Genomic DNA, 22,226 nt, shown 5'->3' on the forward strand with positions numbered 1-22,226 from the left:
TTGCTGTTGCTGATGTCGAAGCTAAAAATGTAGAAGTTCCACTTGACGTAGAAGGCCTGTGCTTGTAGGCTGTGCAGTGGAGGAAGTGACTGAGGTTGCTGTTCCAAGAAGTTCCACTTGACGTAGAAGCGCCTGTGCTTGTAGGCTGTGCAGTGGAGGAAGTGACTGAGGTTGCTGTTGCTGATGCCGAAGCAATTCCACTTGACGTAGAAGCGCCTGTGCTTGTAGGCTGTGCAGTGGAGGAAGTGACTGAGGTTGCTGTTCTCGATGCAGAAGTTCCACTTGACGTAGAAGCGCCTGTGGTTGTAGGCTGTGCAGTGAAGGAAGTGACTGAGGTTGCTGTTCTCGATGCAGAAGTTCCACTTGACGTAGAAGCGCCTGTGGTTGTAGGCTGTGCAGTGGAAGAAGTGACTGGATGCTCTCTGTTTGACCCTAAAAACTGTGTCGTTATAAGGATTTTAAGATATAAGCATGGGAACTCGTTTTCATCACAAATAGGTGGGTGAGGATCATTAGTTTCCAATCTTCGTAAACTGACAGATTGTACTTGCAGTTGAATCACAGTAATCACGACCCCGGAAGGATGAAAGGCTTGGTGAGCAGTAGGGCGGATTCGAACATCCGATCGATTGTGCAGTAAGTGGAACCTCTAACCGCGTATTGCACTGTCGTGCTACAGTATTGCATTATAATAGCCAATAATTGTACGTTTGTCATAATGGTAGATTTGGACTCAACGGCTTCGCTGGGAGATCCACTGACAACGGTGAGAGAATGTGCATCGTGGGAAAACTTGGTTCGTACAAAGAAATTTCTCGGGTCTCTGTGCTTGTGCTCATCTCCCGCTGCGTTTTTCTCTGCATAGCTCATCATAGGAGATAGTTCTTAGTGTCGTATTTCTGTCCATATCGTTTACTGACTGTAAGTCGAACTGATAAAGGTGTAATTAGCCAAATTTGAGGCACTGACGAGAAATCCCGCTTGGTTTAAACTGCAACACTTACCAGCTGGCATGTAAATCACGATTCAACCACTTCAACTGGTGCTCTGGTGGTTCAATGGACAGTCGCGTGGGAAGCGAGTTCAGATCGGTTGAATAAGAATAAATTTGAGAGTTACCAGATTTCAGTACCACTTTATTCATGACGATCTATTATTTCGTTTTCAAACATCATTTTGTGGAAGTGTGAACTCTGGCTCAACCAAACTCTTGATTCTACACTCATTCTTCACACTTCATTTAGATCGCGCACTTTGTACTTACGAACTCATCCAAAATTTGCAGTACTCTCTCTCTCTCTCTCTCTGACGCATTTCTGTGATCTCGTGCGGACTCGTTTTCCAGCAATCGTAAGGTTATAACAGAATACCATAATGTCAGTGCAATTTTCTCCTCTCAAATGCTTTCTGACTCACTACTGCAAGAAGCTAGAAACGCTCTTTTGCGTTTCAACTATGAAAAGCTCAGGACTTCTTATGAAGAATCTTCAAAAACGTACATAACAGATTGCCAAGGGAGATTAGGAGAAGGAGTGAGCGCTATCGAAACGTTCATGTCTAAGATCGAGCAATTACTTCAAGAATATGTGTAGGCATTGCACAACATGGATACCGCTCTTCAGAAGGAGGTACCAGATTTCTACGAGTGCTTTGAACGACCAGAAAAAGAAAAATGGAGCATGATTTCGAGTCTTGCACTTTCGAGAATGTGAAGAATTCGCGCCAGATAATCAAGTACGCGTTCTGCGGAATTTGCGGCGAGTATTTCTCTGACTCATACGCCCGAACACAGAACGGAGTGACGCGTTTCGACATCATTTTTCCGCCGCGTAGAAGTACAAAATCCGAAGCGGCGGGTACTATTGTCATGTGAAGGGAACCGCGTTTGAAGACTTCGTCCGTCGCAACGATCCACATCATAGTTTTCCTTGCAACGTACACGATAAAAAACATGCGGCACTGAGGAGAATTGGTTCGCGAGGAGAGAGTTAACGGGGCTAGGAAGAAGGATTTCCGACGACGATAAGGGTAAGAACTTACGGTCCGAAAAATGACGTCATCGCCCGAGGTGTCGGCGAACGACCAGTGATAAAAGATTTTCAAGTTGGCGTTCTTGAGTATTTTATTACACTAATATTGGTGCTGGGGCTGCGTATACGAGTCTGATTACTACCTGCACGTGGTGGCCCTGCTTTAACTAAACGCAATCAGGCGTTTGAGTGTACGAATTGGGAACGTACAAGCTATATAACCTGCAAGAAAGGTCAACTGCCTGAAGGGAGCATGGAATCTTTGGCAACAACCATTCGTTTCGTCCCGCTGAACTGCTGAACAGTATCGAGTGAACTCCAACAAGCCGCTCTATCCAGACTTCTGCGATATCTCTGTGTGCCTTTTGCTGCACTGCAGGAAACACGCATGAGAGATCGGCCTGTCATCAGCACCAAAAATTACACCATATACTGATGTTGATGAGAACAAAGTAGGTGGCTGCGAGATAGCTGTGAGGAACGATTACAAGAACCTGGTGAAGGAATTTGGCTCAACGTCGTCTAGATGCGCCTTTCTACGACTGTGGGATCGCAGAGGACGTAAACTCTGGATCGTAAGTGCTCACGCACCTACGAAAACCGCTGAGGACAACAGTAAGACAACAGTAAGTTCTATGATGAACTCAATACGTTGATGTCTAAAATACCAAGCCAGCAGGTGGTCATAGTCGGAATCGACGCAAATGCGAAGATGGGACTCGAACAGCAATCCGATGTGCTAGGAAAATGGTATTATCCAACAGAGCGCACGTCGGACAACGATGACCGTCTGGTCGACTTGTGCGAACAGACGGGCCTCATCGTCGCCTCCACGTTTAAGAAGAATCATCGACGCCATCAGCTCACGTGGCCGGGGTCAACCTTTTTAACGCCTGAAGAGCAGCGCAAGCGGAAGATGGGGACTCCTAAGCTTCAGCTCGACTACGTTCTGGCGAGGAACATTCCTCAGTCAGATATCTGAAAATCTAGAGCTGTTTGGGACGTCGCGTTCAATGCTGCATCAATTTTTTTCATCCGTAGAAATTACCATAGAACTATTCGAGAATATCTATTTCTTTCATTGTGTTTTTCAGTTTCACTGACCGCTTTACTATTATTACACTTTTTTGTTGGGACTGTTAAAACAACATGCAATAAAAGATGAATTCAAGCATTATTTCACGTTAAAAGAAAAAGAGTTGGAAAAAGCTCACCAAATGCCACAGTTTTATTCACAGCGTTTGGTGTGTCTATTCCAATGACGTTCTGATCTCCCTGTTCATACCATTTGCCAACATCTGTAGCATTGTTTGTAAGTGAAACAATAAGTGTTCTGTCGCTGGTGCCCGCATCCTTCATTAGTTGAACGAAATTTGCTTGGTCGGAGTCACCTCTAAAAAGTACTCTTGAAACTTTTTTCTACCACATATTACACAACAGCTTCTGATTTCTGCACGAAAAGACAACAAAAAGAATCTCGATCACATGCAAACGTGAAATGTGAAACTATTCGTTCTACGTCTGCATTATTTGTGTGAAATTCGTGTCAGAAGATATACGCATTACTTCTATACTGATGTGAAAGAATTTGCGAGAAATCAGAGAAAAATAGCGAAAGAACCACTCTGCAATCTTTAACGCTTAAAAAGAATATCATCCAATGTGTTCAACGGAATAATACCTCTCGTTTACCTGTAAAAAGTATGTGAAACAAAATTTAAGGTATGCGGATTGTACGCTGCGTGGTTGGAGTGGCGCCATTACCTTTGAAAATCCAAAATTAAGGATAAGCTTCTCTATGAAACAAATCGTATTTTATAGAGCTGTATATGGGACAACTACAATGTTTGTTGCATAGAATTCATTCGAAATCGATATGAACAGTAACGATCTATGTAATTATGAGGTACGAGCCCGAGTTGAAAGCAGCTGTATTCAGACATTGCCGATCTGGGTCCCAGAGACTGTGTTAAGCAGTTAGCACTTAGCAATAGATTGTACCGTATGCTTTGTGTACAGAAAGAGTTGTGTGCACAAGCATTAGTATGAATAATTTGGATGTTATTTGGTTTGGGAATCAAGAAAAAAAGGAGAAAGAAGTAAGAATATTCAAAAATAAAGGTTACACGCGTGACAAGGAAAAAAAAGGTTTGGGTAAAATGAGGTTGGGAGAGGGGGCACTCAGTGGCGCCCTTATTTCTCGAAGTAAATAGTTAAATCTATTGGTGCCCTAAGGGCGGAGGCATTAGTTTTAAAGGATCTATGACATGTAAGCTAAAGTTACTAAGAGAAGAAAGTAAGTTAGAACGTCGAGAAATAAGGGGCAACCCCAACCCCCCAAACCATATCTTCCCCAAAAGCTTTAGAGAGAGTTAATGAATGTTTGTGTTTGTGACGAAGTATCTCTTACGAAGTATCTCCCACCTCCTAAGTTCTTCACTGCCGTCAGATAGAAAGTGGGAAAATAGCGAACAGAAAGTGGGACGACAAGAAGTGGAGACCGCAGATCATACCGTGATTAAAGTCGGCGTAGAAAGAAATTGACGTAGTATAAAAACCTATGGGAAATATATAATTTTGTGATGTAGATTACGAGTATGAGCGTAATAACGCTCAATTCCCGCTGGTGGTCCTGAAAAACGGCGTGGGAACGCCGTTCGCTGTTACGAAATATGTTAGAACGCGTCCTCTTGTACACGCTACGATCTCCTCCTATTGATTGCTTTTACTTCAATAGGTACATGAGGAGACTCAAGTGTTCATGGACCGCTCGCTCGTGGTACCGCGCGTGCACAGAGGTGGCGCGTTCTCACGTGTCTCGTGAGAACAAACGACGTTCCCACGCCGTTTTTCAGAACGACTGAGGGAATTGAGGATGATCGCGCTCATGTTCGCAGCCTATATAGCTACAATAGCTAAAAATAGGGTAAGGAAATACTTGTCCATCTTAGGCATTTATTTCTCAAGAATCTACTGTATGAAACCTATCATGTGTTTATCATCATATGTTTTAGGCCTCAAACGTTTCGAACGTTCTGGACGCTACAATCTGCGCGCGTCAACTATGTCCCTCAAGACTGCCACTACTCGCCGATACAATAGTTACTCTCCCTCGGCCACCGTAAGACGACTCTTCAGTTTAACCTCGTCGTTCAATAATTCTAGTACATCCGAAATGTTCAAATGTTCAATAGGGTAGATGAATTCAATAGAGAAAATGACTGGTATATTTTTCCTTTCTTCTGTAATATTCTTACATTCGCAAAAAATCCTTATTATTTATTAGTTCAATATCGTACAATACACTTCGCGTGGCCATCCAAAAAGAGTGTTAAGAAGAGCGATTATTCACAACAATCTACACCCCAAAACCTACGCTTCCCACCAAATTTCAACATTACGTCAATTTCTTTATACGCTGCCTTTAAACGAATAGGCTCTTCGATATCAATAGAGAAAACTTGACAAGATTATGATTAGCAAAGATGCGCAGCAAAAGAAAACTTTCTTGTCGTTACAAATGCACCAGTTTCAAAAGCGATTCGTAGATGGGTTAGCAAACCTGTAAACATAGCTGCAGGGTATGTAAAACACGAGCTGATCCATATTGTTTCCAGTGGACTGCTTGATATACTCTTTCATCACCCTAAAAACTGTGCTACATAGCAGGATAATCTCTGGAATAACACAAGAAACAATTACATCGTACTACAATAGCTAGTAATGATAATAACTATAATACGTAGAGTTTCGACAAAGTATGGTAATTGACCAGTTAAAATAATTATGCGACTCAAAATAATTACTAAATCAACAAACTCTGTTCAATGCCTCAAACCTCAAGAAACCTACCTACTATGGTCGGGTTAAAACGACATGAAACACGGACAGTTGCGCAAGCGGGTGCGCTCGAAGCGGTGCGGTGGAGACAGCGGTTGGAATCGAATTGCGACCGCGGCGAACTGCAGAGATGGATGGTTGTAGCGAGGAGTCTTACACGACTCCAACCGCTCCACTGCGCCGGTTTGTGCAGCTGTCGGTGCTTCATGTCGTTTTGATTCAACTGTATATAGTCTGGTCAAAACGACATGAAGCACGTAAGCAATTGCGTAAGCGGCTGCGCTCAAAACGGTGCGTTTGAGATGCCGGTTGGAGCCGACATAGGACATCTGCGAACTGCAGCGACGGATGGTACCAATAAGGGTCCTCCAATTTTAACCGTCTCTGATTTTAAGCGCTTAAACGCAGCCGTTCAAAGCGGGGGGAGGGGGAGGAGCGAGGCACTGTGCTCCATATCATTTTGATCAGACTACAGCCATGACGACCACTTTTCTAGGTAGCTCCCAACTCCCTTTTCGCCCACAACTGCGAGTCGTAAGAACGAGAAAGGCTGAATTACAGTCGAGTCAAAACGGCGTGAAGCCAGCTGCGGTTGCGTAAGCGGCTGGGCTCGGAGCGCCCCGATGGAGCTAGCGATTAGATTCGTGGTGGGACAATCGCTTGCTTCACTTGGACAGCAGCGGTGAGTGGTGTCAATGAGGGTCCCCTCTGCTCCAACCAGTACTCTTCACCACGCCGCCTACACAACTGCACCAAAATTCAATACGCTATTGATCCGACCATAAAAGATGTTTCTTTTTGTTTCATCGCCTGTGAACTGAGTTAATTTGCTGCCGTGCAGTGACTTTTCGTTATTCTCACTAAGTTAGAGTGTTACGCTTGAAATCACTAGTGGAAATCAACTATCCAAAAACTTCCCCTCCATTATTGTTGCCCGTTACAAAATGATGTAATAAAATCGACCATATTATCACTAAACGAGGATAACACTCTACCGAGCTCGCATTCTGGGCAAATTGTCCCATTGTCAAAAATTGTTTGTCAAGAGTTCTGATGTGCGAACACAGCACAGTGTTTAAAGGCATCACTCCACGAATCTGAGGAGGTACGGATTTCAGGTGGAGTATTCGTATGCGGGGTAGTAGATTATGGAGAGGGGTGTGATTCCGTCCATTCCTTTCTAATTGCCGTAAAAAACGGCCTGGAAGATGCGGCGCCGAACAGGGCTGGCGCGCTCCAATCGAACTCCCTGTGCAAAATAGTGTGCCAGAACGCTCGAAGCCGTATCCTCCGGGCCGTTTTCTGCGGGAATTGGCAAGAAATGAACGGAATCACCCTCCTCCCTATAATCTACGACCCCGTATACTAATACTCCAACGGAAATCCGCACCACTCCAGATTCGTGGGGTGATCCCTTTAAGTAAAAGACTTCAGCACTTCATTTTGTTTGTCAACATATGCCTCTCGTCAACCTACGAGGTTTGGCTCATTCCAGTGATACTAGAATTCGATCTGATTGAGTCCAATTTCGAGATAGCGTCGAGCGATTTGAATGGACCTAATGTTCGAGAAACATCCGTGAAAAGAATGAAGCTGTATTCTTGGTTTATTTGCTGCATTGAACTGATGGAGCTTCGCGTGTTGTCGATGTTCTGAAGTAAAGTTAATGATTTTAGATAACTGTTATTTATTTCCAAAAATTGTCATGTATAGAAAGACAGAGATGTACACTTAATGGTGATATCACCAAGAAATGACAGAAAAAAAGATGGGCGTTGCTGCCATAGAGAATTTTTCTTGACAGGTATGGCGGGTTCTTCCTCATTCCCTTTGATACCTGTCTTCAGTTTTAGCTATCTTGTGATAGAAGTCAGGAGCAGGGGTAATTGGTAAGAGACCAATTAAATCAATCTCCAACTGTCATCTTATTTTTCAAAATAAACTGAAAATCAATCAGGCATGCAAGCATCCAGCAACGAAATTTGTGAAGAAATGTTGGAGCAAACGGAAAGTGCTGCGGTACGAATGTGGTTCTATTTTCTTGTTTTTTTAATGATATTATTTGAAAAAATATAATTTAAATAAATACACACTTTTGATTACTGTTCCGGACTTCTTTAATTACGAAAAATCATTCCAAAAAGGTAGTTTTTTTTTTTGCAATGCTCAAATCTGAAATCTTTTTCAAATAACCTTTATTAACATTTCTTCGCTAATGAAAAGCTTCGTATTATCGAATTCAAAAGAAAAAAAAAGAATAGAGACATTGAGAGATGTCGTACGGAGGAAGACAACGTAAGGAGCAAGATTTGTTTTTTGTAGATCGCTCGGAAGCGAAAACGCAATCTTAAATATTTCACTGGTAGCTGACAACAGAATTGATTCCTGAGGAGAAAGAAAAGATGTTCCAACTTTACTCTAAGAGCTACTTTTCATTCCAGAAACAAACGTTTTTGCGAGACGCAAATCCCTTAAACATAATCCCTTAACACTTTTTCTCCTCCAAAACGTTTGACTGGAAGTTCACCGTTTTCTGGATTGGGTAAAGACGCTGAAAAAAGATGCGGAGCAGAACAACGACAGAGTTGAGATAAAGGATTTTAGTTCCTATTTGTTCATAAACATGCTAAACTATAGACAGTTCCCTGAAACAGATAGCTCAGAGTGAATTTCGAACGTTCCGCTTTTTTTCGTACACTCATAACGATGAGCCGACCGTATTCGGCGCTGAATAGGTTCAGATGTAGGTAGCAATGCGCGATTAGTCACTTATAGGCATCATCCCACGAATCTGGGGTGGTGCGGTTTCAGGTGGATTATGCCTATACGGGGTCGTAGATTATGGAGAGAAAGGTGATTCCGTCAATTTCTTCCTAATTGCCGTAAAAAAGAAGATCCCGGAAGATGCGGCTCTGAGCGTTCCGGGGTGCTATTTTCTACGAGTTCGATTGGAGTGCGCCAGCCTTGTGCCAGTGCCGCATCTTCAGGACCGTTTTTTACGGCATTTAGGAAGAAATTGGACGGAATCACCTTCCTCCCCATAATCTACGACCCCGTACAGGCATAACCCACTTGAAACCTGCACCACCCCAGATTCGTGGGGTGATGCCTTTAAAGAAACTACGATTACACACTTCTCTGGATTGGATAAAACAGTTCTGAAAGCGCACGACACAAATCAATGGGAAAACTGATAGAACAGTTTGTAACACTGGCCCACGCAACGTCCTTCCAAACTGACTGAACAAGTTTCTAAACAATTTTTTTTTCTAAACACAGAACAATTCCCTGTGACGAATAGATCACCGTGAATTTAAAACTTTTCTCGCTTTTCTCGTGCATTGGTGGCAATCGGGAATGAAGCTATCGTATTCGGTGCTGAACATGCTCTACGTGGTGGACTAACGGATTTGTATCCGGTGACGATAACAAGCAATCAAAGTTATGTTCTTGATCAATTCAGTGACACGAACATGAACCAACCATGGTCAAAGAACAGCTGGTCGAGTTCACAGCAAGTTTCTGTTGAAATGTGGACACAACATCATTTCCAACATAGAACGCGAAGAACATTACTTTCTCGTCTGAAAAAATCGGAAAAATCAAATCGCGAAAATTCTGACGTAATCATTATCATTCCCCATTTTATTCACTAGTTATAAAGAATAAGCAGTAGATAATTGTATGCGACAGGAGCGGGTGATACGGTAGAAAACATGCGTGCGCCGTAATCGATTCTCGTAAGGAATAAGCAGCCGGATCTTCGGATATGTTTTCGTATCCGAGGATCTGGCTAAAAGGGAATTGTAACCGCTTTGGTTAACAAAGTTAGCACTGTCAAACTACAAAGAGATCTCATAAAAGCATACATAAGTTCTCAAAATGTGAAGTGTCAAAAATAATTTGACAAATTGTAACCATACATTCAGGATTGCAACACATTACTCACCGTGTCAATGAAGATGTTCACAAATGAAAACGTCTACAGTATGTAATAACAAAAAGCACCTGGCTACATTTTTATGTTTAACATCATCTGAGCTATATGCTAAATTTTGAAGCATTTTTTCAAAGTAAAGAAAAATTTCGTCAGTTTCACAGCGCAAAGAAATTGCGTGCACTACCGATACAGTATCTTCATAAATGTTAGAACTTTATTAAAGGCATCGCCCAACGAATCTGAGGTGGTACGGATTTCAGGTGGATTATTCGTATACGGGATCATAGTTTATGGAAAGAAGAGTGATCCCGTCCATTTCTTCCAAATTTCGGTGAAAAAACGACTCGGAAGATACTGTATCGGGCGTTCCGGCGCGCTACTTTCCACAACGTGCTCGTTTGGAGCGCGCCAGCCTTGTGCACACGTCGCGTCTTCCGGGCCGTTTTTTTACGGCAATTAGGAAGAAATGGGCGGAATCACCCCCTCTCCATAATCTACTATCCCGTATAAGAATACTCCACCTTTAATCTCCATCACCTCAGGTCTGTGGGGTGATGCCTTCAAACAACCTGTGTTTCATGGGTGTTCTTTTTGACTTCATGATCAAAAGACTTTATAATTTCTACTACATATTTGCAATTCTGCCGTCAGGTGGGAATAAACTGAGATTAAACAGAAGATCTACTCGAAAACGCTGACGATGTTTTAATAATTGGAGGATTTTGGTTCTCTAATAAGGTTCTATAACGAGAACATGTCAGCAATAAAATACATATAATAGTGAAATATGAATTAAACTAACTGTTTGAATTCGAGTTTCCTTTCGCTGTTAAAACCACCGTGAGAATAACAGCTATTGCTGCTCCAAGATTCTGTACCCGTTTCATGATTTCTGAAAGAAAAGAAGGGTACTATCGCTTTGCTGTGATCTGGAAAGCGTTGAGATGAACACAAAGATGATGGAAGAGAAAAGGTGGTTTTTTTCAACATTCCTATCTGTCAGTGAAAAGAATCACACTTTTTTAAAAGTTCACAAAACAGTACAGATTGAAAAAAAAATCAGTTGAACTGATTTGACATAAAATTCCATTAGAAATTAACCAGTCAGACTAGTGAGTAGACATTTCACGGTCCGGACCGGACAGAAACCACATCTACAGCTATGTGGTGGAAGTTTTTGTGAAAAATCTAGTTCAGATTCTTGTTTTAGTCAAACTTTTGACATACTGCGTTTCTTCCTTTTCGCAACAACTTGGCAAAAGCTGCTATCTCAGAATTGCTCCATTAACCATGCCATTAGACGTGTAATGATTGTTTGTTTTGTTCGTATTATAAGCGAATTTGTTTTTTTCGAAGAAAGAGTTATGCCAGTAGTACTGTAAGTATTTTCAGTCCATTATAGATAAAAATCTTCTTATACTGGTTTTTATTTTGCATTTCATTATTTTAGTGCTTTTTTCAAATCACATCTACATTATTTAGCTTTCAATAAGATTCGATTAGACTAAAATAAAAGGTGAACTCATAAAGGAGGACGTTAAGTTGATTAAAAAATACAGCGTTTCGAAGGAAGTGTCTTATTCCAGTCTATTCATCGTCACATTATAACTCGTAACAACCTCACCTACAGAAGTCGATGACCTGTTGTGGCCCTAACAGGTGAACCCAGCGGTAAATATCTCCTACCTTGCGCTCGTTTCTATTTTTTGTGAAAAGGATATTTTTCTAGATATATTCATGACTTTATGATACTTTACTAATTTTTTTTTTGGAATGGAAGAAAAGAAAAATCGTAGCTCAAAAGGTTTTTTACGTTCTATACAACTTTGTTCTAACCGTAAACAACAATGATTCCGAAGTGCAATTTTGGACTATTTCTGTTGACTATTTCTGTTAATTGCTATATATTATTATAGATAATTTCCATCAAGAGGATATGATGAATGTTGCTAAAGTGGAGCGCGCTACCTCATTCTACATACCTATTCCTCCGAGCTGATTCCTTCCGACTGTCATGTGTTTTGTGTCCTGAAGTTTAACCTTCGCAAAAAGAAGTGCGTGGATCACACGGTATTCGAAGCTGAGGTCGTCAACTCTCTCGAGACGCAGTAGCCTCGGTTCCCAGCTGTGGGAATCGAAGAGCTGCCAAATTATTATACAAATTTTATGGACTATAGTGGTTAATATGTTACCGCTTGGGATCTCTTTGCGGTAGAAAAAAGTCCGTTTGAAATTTAAAAAAAAGATTTCATTAACCAATCATTTACTGAGGATTTTCCCTGAAATTTTGTTTTCTCAAATGTTCACCTGGTAGAGGTCATAGCGTTCACCTTGCAGATTTACAAATTTATTAATTCTTGGATTTCAAAACCACCACAGTTTTTTAGAAGGTTTCTGTGAACCTTGGATGCAGCTGGATGATACGGACATGTTTTCAAGCACTACACGTACAACGATATATCAAAGATTTCCTGTAGGTTCCATTTCTGTGGAATTCGAGCGAAAGCGGAACTACTGCTGTACACTATCTGTAACGGGACGAAAGACATGATTTTTTTCCATGCTGCAAGTTGACGACACGGCGTTACTCGGCACGATGACGCCTCGGCGACGCAATGGTGATAAGCGTATTGCAGTTCGCGAGGGAAGAAAGGCACTCTCGTTTATGTCTGTGTTTGCAGAGCGACAATCTGCCTTAAACTATGGAATCTCCGAAAAAAGTTATATTAGACTGAATGCTGGAAGAAATTGTGACCATACTTTATCCTGAGTTTTATTTTACTCTTATGCGTGAGTTACTAATTTTATTGGAAAAGAATATCGGGATAAAATTAAATTATGTTTGACTGATAATTGATTAAATTAACTTATGTTTGAAATTTCTGAAATCAACGCATTTCTAAGCATGTGACAAGACCGTGGCGTTAAATGTCTGCTTGTTCTTTTTTGAAGATCAATAGATTACTCCGAGAATTTTTTTTCTGGGAACATCTCGCTATTATCAGTGATAAGAAAGGTTCCATGCAGTCAAGCAAGTGTTGCAGCTTACATCTCTTTGAAAATGAATGACTTATGGTCTTTGAGTATATATGACAAAAAAAGTGTGTTTTCAATAGTACGGATGTGGGATGCGGTTTGCACCACTTACTGTGGATTACCGAAACCAGAAAGAAAATTGGAAAGGCCGGTTGTTGTCTGTAGAAATTGACATTCAGTGAGTGGCACGATAAAATTTTAACAGCTTGGCATCATGTATATCTAGAGGTACAAATTTGTTTTGAGGGTTTTTAACTTTGAAGCCTTATTCAGAATAACTGGTATAACATCTTTTATTCAAAATATTGCCCATCGTTAATTGGAACGTTTCTCAATCTTTTAAGCAGCATACGGATTCCGCACTGGAAAAATTCCTCGTCTTTTTTTTGAGGCGATCCAAGAATCGCTTGATTTTAGGCTTTTTTTAAGAAGTGATGTGCTCCGCTACCAGACAATTGAGTCATCGACGATTACAAGTGGTAGTCGGAAGGAGGAATTTTTGATGAATACAGTGGATGGAGGTAGGATACCCCATTGAAGCCCTGCCAAAGTTTCCTTGACGATTTTGGACATGTGGCCGAGCGTTGTCGTGTTGAAAGATCACTTGTCATGTCTTTCTGGAGTGCGTTTGACCTTCGACGTTCGGCTCTGTTGCATCTATTGTTGTTGGTAACGTTCTCCAGTGATGGTTTCGTTTGGTTGGAATAGCTCATAGTAGATCATTCCTATGCACCAGTCGCATTTCCTTCACGTTCTTTGTCGTTGATGTCAAAATTGTCACTTTTAAAACGCTGCAACCGTGCTCACATGTTTCCACTGATGAAGCATTTTCCTATATGCTTCATAGTCGATGTCAATCGGCTGGACTTTTCTTCAATTTAAAACAAAAGAAAAAGAGCGTTTCTCGCAAATTCTGTTTATTTTGGCGCGAAGGTTGACATGATTAGAGCACAAAGAGAGAATGTTGCTTATAGCTCGAATTTTCTCTTGTCCTGAAACCTCGGCATATTCTGTCTATGTTTTGTGATAGTGTGCCTGCGTGGTTTTTAGATGGAACTCTTTATTTGCCTGACGTTTCGGCTTTTTTGCCGTCTTCAGAGCCCTAAATAGAGGATGACTGGGGCAATGCTACGTTTATCAGGTCAAGTGCCACACTAACCTGGGTCAGTGTTTCGATAATCGTTCAAGGTAGTGAAAACAGAAACCCATCTACATTGAAAATGGTCTTACGTGTTGCTCCACCGGATGTGGCGCAGCTGATTGCACGCACTTGTCACTCAGTGTACCAGCGAATGAGTATTGCTGCGTGTAGATCACCAGCGACGACACAGATGATTTGATCTACACACAGAATATCATTCGGTTATAGGTCACAGAGCGGTACAAGTGGCAAGAACTCATTCGTTATCGACAAGCATACATTCCTATTATTCATTGAAGGGCTTCTTTTAAGAATCCAAACCGCCTCCAACTTCCTTGCCGACATTTCTGTTTCGTGAGCCAGTACAACGCATTTCACATCATAATCGTTTCCGTTGTAGGCCTCATGTCTGTGCCTTCCTGGTGGTGTTATCAAACGTTTTCGTCGTTTTCCTGCCATGCGTTCATTAATCCTCACTCCAACATTCCTACCGGTCTCCCCAATGTAAGTTGCATTGCACACCAAGCACTCAATCCCTTATATTACCCCCATTTGTGCGCAGTCGTCTGTTTTTCATTAAGGACAAATAACACATCTTTCACAGATGCAGTATCTATCATATGGTCTGTTTCTTTTCATATGTTGTTTATACTCCAAATTACGTATGCTGATTTTTAAAGGGAAATGATGACGCTTTAACATGCATGTAGTTACAAGATGGTTCGATGCGATTTAATGCTAGTTGTGGCATTTTTTGCGAATCCCCTAAAACTTGCATGTACCCCTTGTACACTACAGATTTTGTTGTACGAATCAACCGATTGCCTGCGTATTCAATTTACCTGGATTTTTTTTTACATTTGAAATAATAAACCGATTTTTACCACCAAATTTGAACCGAAATAGATGATTACAGTTGCTGTACACAAGAGGAAGAAATCCTCCTGAGTTAAACGTGGTATTCACTGTAAAGTGGCGAAAAGCATCATAACAACTGTACTATTTACTTTTTATATCAAAATATTTCAATCAAGGACGTCCAGATGGATGTTAACTTTTTTCGGATTTTTAGGACTTGGAAGAGTACCCAAAGTCGTTGTGGACTTGCGTAAAATTTTTCCTGTACTATAATCCAACGCTACAAAGTCTTCCCGCTAGCGATTGCCTTACGGTGCTCCTCCACTCACGTTCACGATAGAAGGACACAACCGTAAGATGGTCAAAATATGAACGAAAAGAGCAGGAAAATTGGCTAAGGTTGGACACGTCCACTTGCTGGAAAACAAGAAATAATCTTTAAAAAATTAACCCTGCTAAGACGCAAAATTTATGAAGACATGCTTTATGGCGTGTAGACAGAAAATGAAACTTCCCTGTGTGGAATATCCTTGTAACGTAAAGCTCAACCCTAATATAAAAGGTTTCTAACCATTCTGTTGAAACCATGTAGAAAATCGAAAATTTTCATCTCATTCGAAAAATTTTAAAGTTTTTGAGTTAGGTATGTGGACCTTTCCGAACTAACAAAACGTATGCTTTGAAGTAAAAATGTCTTATATAAAGTTAACAAATGATATAAAATACTAAAATTATATAAAACTATTTGCAAAGGTACTTCCTAGAAATGTTTTCTTAAAATGTCATTGTATTTTCTTATTTTACGAAGCCGTAAAAATTGGTATTCTCAACATTCAAATTTCTTACAGTGTTCACTTGTTCAGCAGTGGTGCAGGTTACAGAAGGTAACGCAACTGGTAAACATGGAGTGAAAAAGGCGTTGCTTAATTATTTAGAAATTATCACAGCACACAAAGGTAAACAAGTAACTTTGGAGAACAAAACGAGCCACATTGTGCATGTTTCTCGTTTGTAATTTCTTTAAGAGGTCTTATTATTGTGAATTTTTTTTTCTTAAATTCTAATCTCAGACCATTGTCACAAGAAAAATAATTTAAAATATGGGATATAATTCACAAAACTCTGAGATTGATTGACTTATGACCGAAGTTTTTGGCCGGTTCTCTGTAAAACGCTTTATGAAGAGAATTCTAGAGAGATTTTTAATTGTGAATAGAATCGTTAGAGAATTGTAAATAGAAAATCACGAAGGGAGGGAAGGAAAAGAAGTGGAAACAAAACAAAAAAGAAAGAGAAAATAAATCCAATATTGCCAAAATAAACATTTGAGAACATGTAAAACGCTCTCTGAAGAGAAAATGAAGCGCAAGCTGAACTAAGTTCCAGAAGATAACGAGTAGAACGAAGGGTGTGCCTCGCGCTTTCCGCTTATCAGTGCCATGAAACTTCGCTGCATATTTTTATGATTCATAATAACTTTCTAGGAATCATATACATTCACAACTGACAGAGGGATTTTTTTTTCTTTCAGAGAGCATGAATACTCCAGTAGTGAAATTTGTAGTCGAACTAAATAGTTAAAGGCATCACCCCACGAATCTGAGGTGGTGCCGATTTTAGGTGGAGTATTCGTATATGGGATCGTAGATTATGGGGAGAATGGTGATCCCGTTCATTTCTTCCTAATTGCCGTAAAAAAGGGCCCGGAAAATACGGCTTCAGGCGTTCCGGCGGGCTATTTTCTACAGAAGGTTCGATTGGAGCGCGTCAGCCTTGTGCACGCACCGCATCTTCCGGGCCGTTTTTACGCCAATTAGCAAGAAATGGACGGAATCACCCCCTCTCCATAATCTACTATCCCTTATAAGAATACTCCACCTGAAATCCGTACCATCTCAGATTCGTGGGGTGATGCCTCTAAGTTCCTAAGATAAACTTGGATTGGTCAGATAAAGAAATCGTCTTAAGGCAATTAGTGACTATGGTTCCTGAAGAGAGAGTTCTCTAGTTGGAACTATAACTAGTGCTTGTATTTTCTTTATAGCAGGATTAATTTTCTCAATAACTGCAGAATCTCGCAGAACAACAACTGTTTGTTGTGGTTGTTGTTCTGTGAGATCTGAGTGTTCCTTCTCGACTATCAGTTTATTTTGCCGATAATCCAACTTTTCAATCTGATCCCGGTCTAAGTATCGTTCGGTCACATCTGATACTTGCTCCCACGTTGTGTGCCTTGTACCACGTGTGTGTGAGTTCGTCGCACTAGCCAATCCTCAACATGAGCGCCGCTGATACGAAAGTTGCCGTAACCACCGATGAGAACTGGAAGGCCGGCCTCGTTCTGCCCGCTAAGGATAAGCGCTTCAAAATCGCGGATGTTACTGATACTAAAGGAGTGGAATTCGAGGATTTCTGTCTTAGTCGTGACTTGCTCATGGGCATTTTCGAGAAAGGATGGGAAAAGCCGAGTCCTATTCAGGAGGCTTCCATTGGTGTCGCTTCGAGAATTGAAGCAAATTACCTGTCTGTGAAAATTAATGGTGTCGACGAAGTCCGGCTTCAACATGGAATAAACATTCTAAGAAATCGCCAAGAACACAAATTATATACACTGCTATTTAAAGAGTAAGACGTTCAACCTCTAATTGAGTTGTGTAGTTCTGGTAACCACCTTACTCTTAAATGAGTCATGTTTACTCAAAGCTACCTTAGAATTATCCTTAAAATCATTAAACTGAATAATTATTGAATTACAATAAATTTACAGATTATGCACAAAAGTGAGAGAAAACTAACCAAAAAAAGGTACAAGGAGAACACCAAAACCAAAGGACAAATTATTCGAATTTTGCTTCGAGATTAGGTGGGCGATGATTGACGAACAAACTGATAAATAAACGGGTTAAAAGAATAGAAGTCCAGAGCTTTTGAAAGTTGTAAAAATAAAAAAAAGAAATGCACTCTAGTAGAAATCTATTTGCATGTGGTAGCAGTGACTTAAAAATGACTTTTAATAACAGCCTCAATTTGCGAACAAACCTTAAGCAATCCATTAACTTTTTTGGATGTCGATTAGTATTGGATTACGGAAGAGGACGAAGGTAGATGACGTCTACTCTTCCACATGGAAATTGTAGTGAGAGAAGGTGCTGTAGCAGGGCCCTTTCTGTCACATCTTGTCGTCGATGACATCCTGCGAAGAAGTTGAGCAGCGTCGAAATGTTGTGTTAACACCAGCAACACTTTCTTTGGTCGTCGTAAGCGTAAGCGATGTTGTAATATTTGCTTCAAGTAGTGCGAAGTTCCTACATGTTGTTAACCTTGTATCGAAATTAGCTGCAACCTACGGACTTCGACCGTCTCCCGACAAACGCAAACAGGTGTGCGTCTCCTCGAGACCTTCAAAAAAAAGGAATCAAGGTGGAATGGCATTTTATTGATTTTGTGGACGAGTTCTGTTATTTGTGTTGTATGCTGAAAGACCATGCACTTACGAGAAAGATATTCAGGAAAGATGCGCTAGACTCAATTTAGCATTCAACTCATTGATCAAGTACTTGTGGTCGGTATCCATCTCCAGCGAAGTCAAGCTGCGAATGTACCTATCAGGAATCCGCTGTATCATAATGTACAGGTCAGAGACTTGTGCGACACCGTCAACAGAGATGGAAAAGCTTGACTGCACCGAAAGGTATTTAGAGGACTGTTAGGCTACTTTTGGCCGACGGATGACACCTGAAGAACATTAACATCTTGTGCTGCCTTCCGAAGTATTCATAGAAAACCGTGTTTGCTTCTTTGGGAGCGTTATAAGAAGACCTCGGGTCGTCTTGTCCTAGTTGGCCTGCCCATACTCGCAGACTCAAATTGGAAAAGATCACCTGTAGAAAGAAAGTTTTGAGGAGAGATGGTGAAAGAAGATCTGAGGAAACTTGATGCTGACAGACAAAACAATCGAGACGTAATATTTCGCAGGCTATGGATTAGCAAGAGAAGAAGGATAGATTTTATGCAAGCTCCAATTGAGAATTGCACAAGATGAACTAGGTTCAGGACGACACACCAGGATGCTAACATGTGCATGCAGAAAGCTGCGTTAGGCGATAACATTCCCCGCCATTTAAGTCAAATAAGTTGGTACCAATAATCAATATGAATGACAGCATCTGGGTCGCAGCAGTGTCAAACGTGGATGAAGTATCTATCTATTAGGTTGCTGCAAAAAATAATGCACGTTTTCACACATTCACTTCTAAACGCCATAACCCACCTCAGACTCAACTTTACTTGAACCTTTACTTCGAAATAAGAACCTCTACAGTCCATGCATTTTTGCCAACGAGACACAAGTTTGCTTTCTCCCCCTGCATAAAACTCCGAGTTTTTAGAGTCCACAAACTTGCGGAAGTCGGGATCGGCATCTTCTTGGTTTTGGAGGATCCTACCACTTGGGCAGCTGTCCAGATATTGGAAAAAGAGATAGTTGGTTGGCGAAAGATCTGGCAAATGCGGTGAGTGAGGTAGAGTCTCGTAGCCCATCTCGCTCAACTCCAGTAGCGTCACAATTGAACCCTTTTTCATTACCAACGTCGAGCGAAGAAGCAGGAATTTCCTGTACATTTCGTTCTTCTCGTTCGTTGCTGTACTTCTGTGCAACAACGAACGAGAAGAACGAAATGTGGTGGTGGTTTCGCCTGGTTTCATGAAGCTGTAGTGGATTGCACCTGTACCACACCACCACAAGTCACCATGTTGTTCTTCTTTGTATGCACCTTCGGCTTCAATAAGTGCTTGGGAGCATAATCCTTGTCCATCCACGACGCTTCCTGTTTTCGCGAAGGATCCATTTATTATCGCATGTAACGATACAGTCAAGAAATGCATCGTTCTTGCTGCGTCAGGGAGGCATTGAGCAGATTTCAAAACGGCTGTTTCTTTAGGACTCGCTCAGTTCACGCGGCACCCCCCTTTCCAACTTTTTCACCTTTCCAATTTTTTTCCAAATGCCGAACAACTGTTGAATGGTCAAGAACTAGTTCTTTGGCGATCTCTCGTGTTGTTTTAAGCGGATCATCCTCCATGATTACCTTGAGCAGATGGCCAAATTCAGAAGGGCAGTCGCGACAATCTCTATCTCCGAGGCTCATATGGGTGCAACCAAACCTTTGGAACCAACGCTGAACCGCGAACTCGGGGGTGCTTCGCTCACACTAAACAGCATTAATATTCTGACCTGTCTCCGTTTCAGACCCACAACGCTTGAACTCATAGAAGAAATTTGGTGAATATCCTGCATCAACATTTCATCTTCTAAGTTTTGGTAATGACCTAGTACTGACTCTCGTTTAAAATCACTTCAGCACTAATAACCAATACAAAGTGCGGTACAAGGCGTTGTACGGTTTCTGATATTAAAGATGAGCGTAACGGAAAAATTTTGTCGTGAATATGAGGCAACAAAAGATGCGCGCAATTTTTGCACCAACTTAATATCAACATCCGTTGTTGTTCACAGGCATTGTTAACAGAGTGTGTCAAAGCTCGTGACAAATGGCCGACTAATGACTAATAACAAATGACCGATATTAAAACCAATGTTGTGGTATCGTATCCATGCCGTTATCGTTACGGGACTAACAACTTCCACTACCGATTGTGAATGCGATGAAGGATACAATAATCAATGTCAATGGAACAACTGACAGACAAATGCGGCCTAAAATCGTTGGAACCGCTTGAGGTATATCGACGCCATAGTTCGGTGATTACGATAATTATGGAGCAGCGAAGGGTTGGGTGGAGAGGGTGGATGTAACTACAGCAGTTGAGTGTTCTGCCAAAAATCACGGCAAAATAGAGATGGTACAGCTTTCGATGTGATGCGTAGTGCAGACAAGACAGTTTTCAGTGCATGAAATAGAAGAAGGGTCTACACCATCCATGCAGAATAAATGCTGCAACTCTTAAAGTTTGCACCCACTAAAGATTAGAAGACACCTAATTGTAGCGAGAAGAACTTCTGATTCGGAGTGTGATTCACAAAGAGATTCGAATAGGACATAGACTACAGATTCCTTGGTAAAATTTCAATTTTCGGGAAAGAGAGCGTGAGCATTCGCATAGTAAGCGACGTTTTTGCCGCAAACGTGCGTTTGCGCAGCAGTATAAACATGAGAGGGTCCGAACGAAGGCTCTAAAAACAGGATTTGACGACGCGAAGGAAATTTTAAAAAAATGAAAACGAAAAAAAGGAAACTGACGATGTTAGGTCTCTATGCGACAATACAGAAATCGAACTGTAGATTACGAGTATGAGCGTGAACATGCGCACTTCCCCTAATCGCCTCGAAAAACGGCGTGGGAAACAGACTTAGTTCTTACGAGGTACGTTAGAACGCACCACCCTGTACACGCTTCTGTTCCGTCGACAGCCTATTCATTGGTTTTGATTGAACAAACTATTGAGGAGACCTCATTGGTTTTCGAGTGCTCGCTCACGGATGCTTGTACAATGTAGTGGCTCGTTCTAACGTACCTCGTAGGAACTAGCGCAATTCCCCACGCCATTTTTTCAGTAAGATTAGGCCACTCTCATGCTCGTAATCTACAACATGAACTCTAGATTGTCCCACAAATACTCCAATATCGATAAAGTCGTGATATGCTGCCCATTTTCAGCGCAACACCGATCTTATACTTTTTCATATTTTTTGAATCGTCATTCAGTGTTGATGTATCGTTATATATAAAGCATTCAAGCGGTCATGAATCTCTTATACTCTTAACTACTTTGACAAAAACGGCAGGTTTCAGGAAGCACTAAGGTCCCTTCGCATATGTCCTGAATGGACTTTTCATCAAATCAATAATTGCTAGGTCCACATTTGGACCATGACTTTATAAAAAAAACCATTTTCAGCGTCTTCTGGGTAAAAAACCCAATGTTCTCATTGTATTCACATTGTTCTCATTGTATTGTGCACAGCTGTTCTATTCTGTATTTTTCGCAGCGTGTTTTTCCGAACATTTCCTCAAACAAAACAGGATAAAATCGTCCACATTTCTACAAAATGAGATCTTTGTCAGAAGAAATGCGACTATATGTTCAAAATATTTTGATCAAACTCTAATTATCACCTGTAATATGGGTATTTTCTCACGTGAATACGATCATAATTTTTTTTTGTGTCGACGACAGTTTATCACAATGGAAAACATTGTGATTACATGGTTGTATCAGTCGAATCGTTCGGTTCATTCGATGTGGACAAGCGAACGGGTCTGGATGAAGATGGTCAGAATGAAAATGTACTTTTTCCTAGAAGAATTCCCGTGTAATCATGAAAACATGGAAAAGATGATCAGATTACTGCAGTAATAA

At 41.1% G+C, this 22,226-nt stretch overlaps 3 protein-coding genes across 5 annotated transcripts in view; 2 read left to right on the plus strand and 1 right to left on the minus strand.

Moving 5' to 3' along the window:
• Window positions 1-21: 21 nt before the first annotated feature.
• Window positions 22-14,446, minus strand: RB195_013255 (uncharacterized protein; the record flags this gene model as incomplete). 2 transcript variants are annotated; one of them, XM_064202981.1, is made up of 9 exons in its annotated part: window positions 22-432; window positions 655-857; window positions 3,245-3,423; window positions 5,593-5,676; window positions 7,347-7,522; window positions 9,354-9,454; window positions 11,793-11,952; window positions 14,077-14,187; window positions 14,267-14,446. In XM_064202981.1, 9 exons carry the CDS (start codon window positions 14,444-14,446, stop codon window positions 22-24), a joined length of 1,605 nt encoding a protein of 534 aa, XP_064058862.1. The 2 variants fall into 2 exon arrangements, with proteins under 2 accessions (XP_064058862.1, XP_064058863.1); XM_064202982.1 differs by lacking the exons at window positions 655-857; window positions 7,347-7,522; window positions 9,354-9,454; ... (1 more) ...; window positions 14,077-14,187; window positions 14,267-14,446 and adding exons at window positions 5,883-5,885; window positions 6,039-6,199 and having other exon boundaries at window positions 22-310; window positions 369-432.
• A 2,677-nt stretch (window positions 14,447-17,123) lies between these two features.
• On the plus strand, window positions 17,124-17,474 carry RB195_013256 (uncharacterized protein; the record flags this gene model as incomplete). Its single annotated transcript, XM_064202983.1, has 1 exon — window positions 17,124-17,474. One exon carries the CDS (start codon window positions 17,124-17,126, stop codon window positions 17,472-17,474), a length of 351 nt encoding a protein of 116 aa, XP_064058864.1.
• Window positions 17,475-18,030: 556 nt separating this feature from the next.
• Window positions 18,031-22,226, plus strand: part of RB195_013257 (uncharacterized protein) — a gene marked incomplete at both ends in the record, with an annotated part of 58,495 nt that continues 54,299 nt past the window's right edge. Inside the window, 3 exons of one of the 2 annotated variants that reach the window (XM_064202984.1) lie at window positions 18,031-18,225; window positions 18,355-18,536; window positions 19,234-19,356. In XM_064202984.1, coding sequence (XP_064058865.1) covers window positions 18,031-18,225; window positions 18,355-18,536; window positions 19,234-19,356 — 500 coding nt within the window. Of the gene's footprint in view, window positions 18,226-18,354; window positions 18,537-19,233; window positions 19,357-19,911; window positions 20,131-22,226 lie in introns of those variants that run through there. The other variant, XM_064202985.1, reaches the window with a different exon arrangement.

This window comes from Necator americanus, chromosome V (assembly GCF_031761385.1).
Source record: "Necator americanus strain Aroian chromosome V, whole genome shotgun sequence".
Lineage (NCBI taxonomy): Eukaryota > Metazoa > Nematoda > Chromadorea > Rhabditida > Ancylostomatidae > Necator > Necator americanus.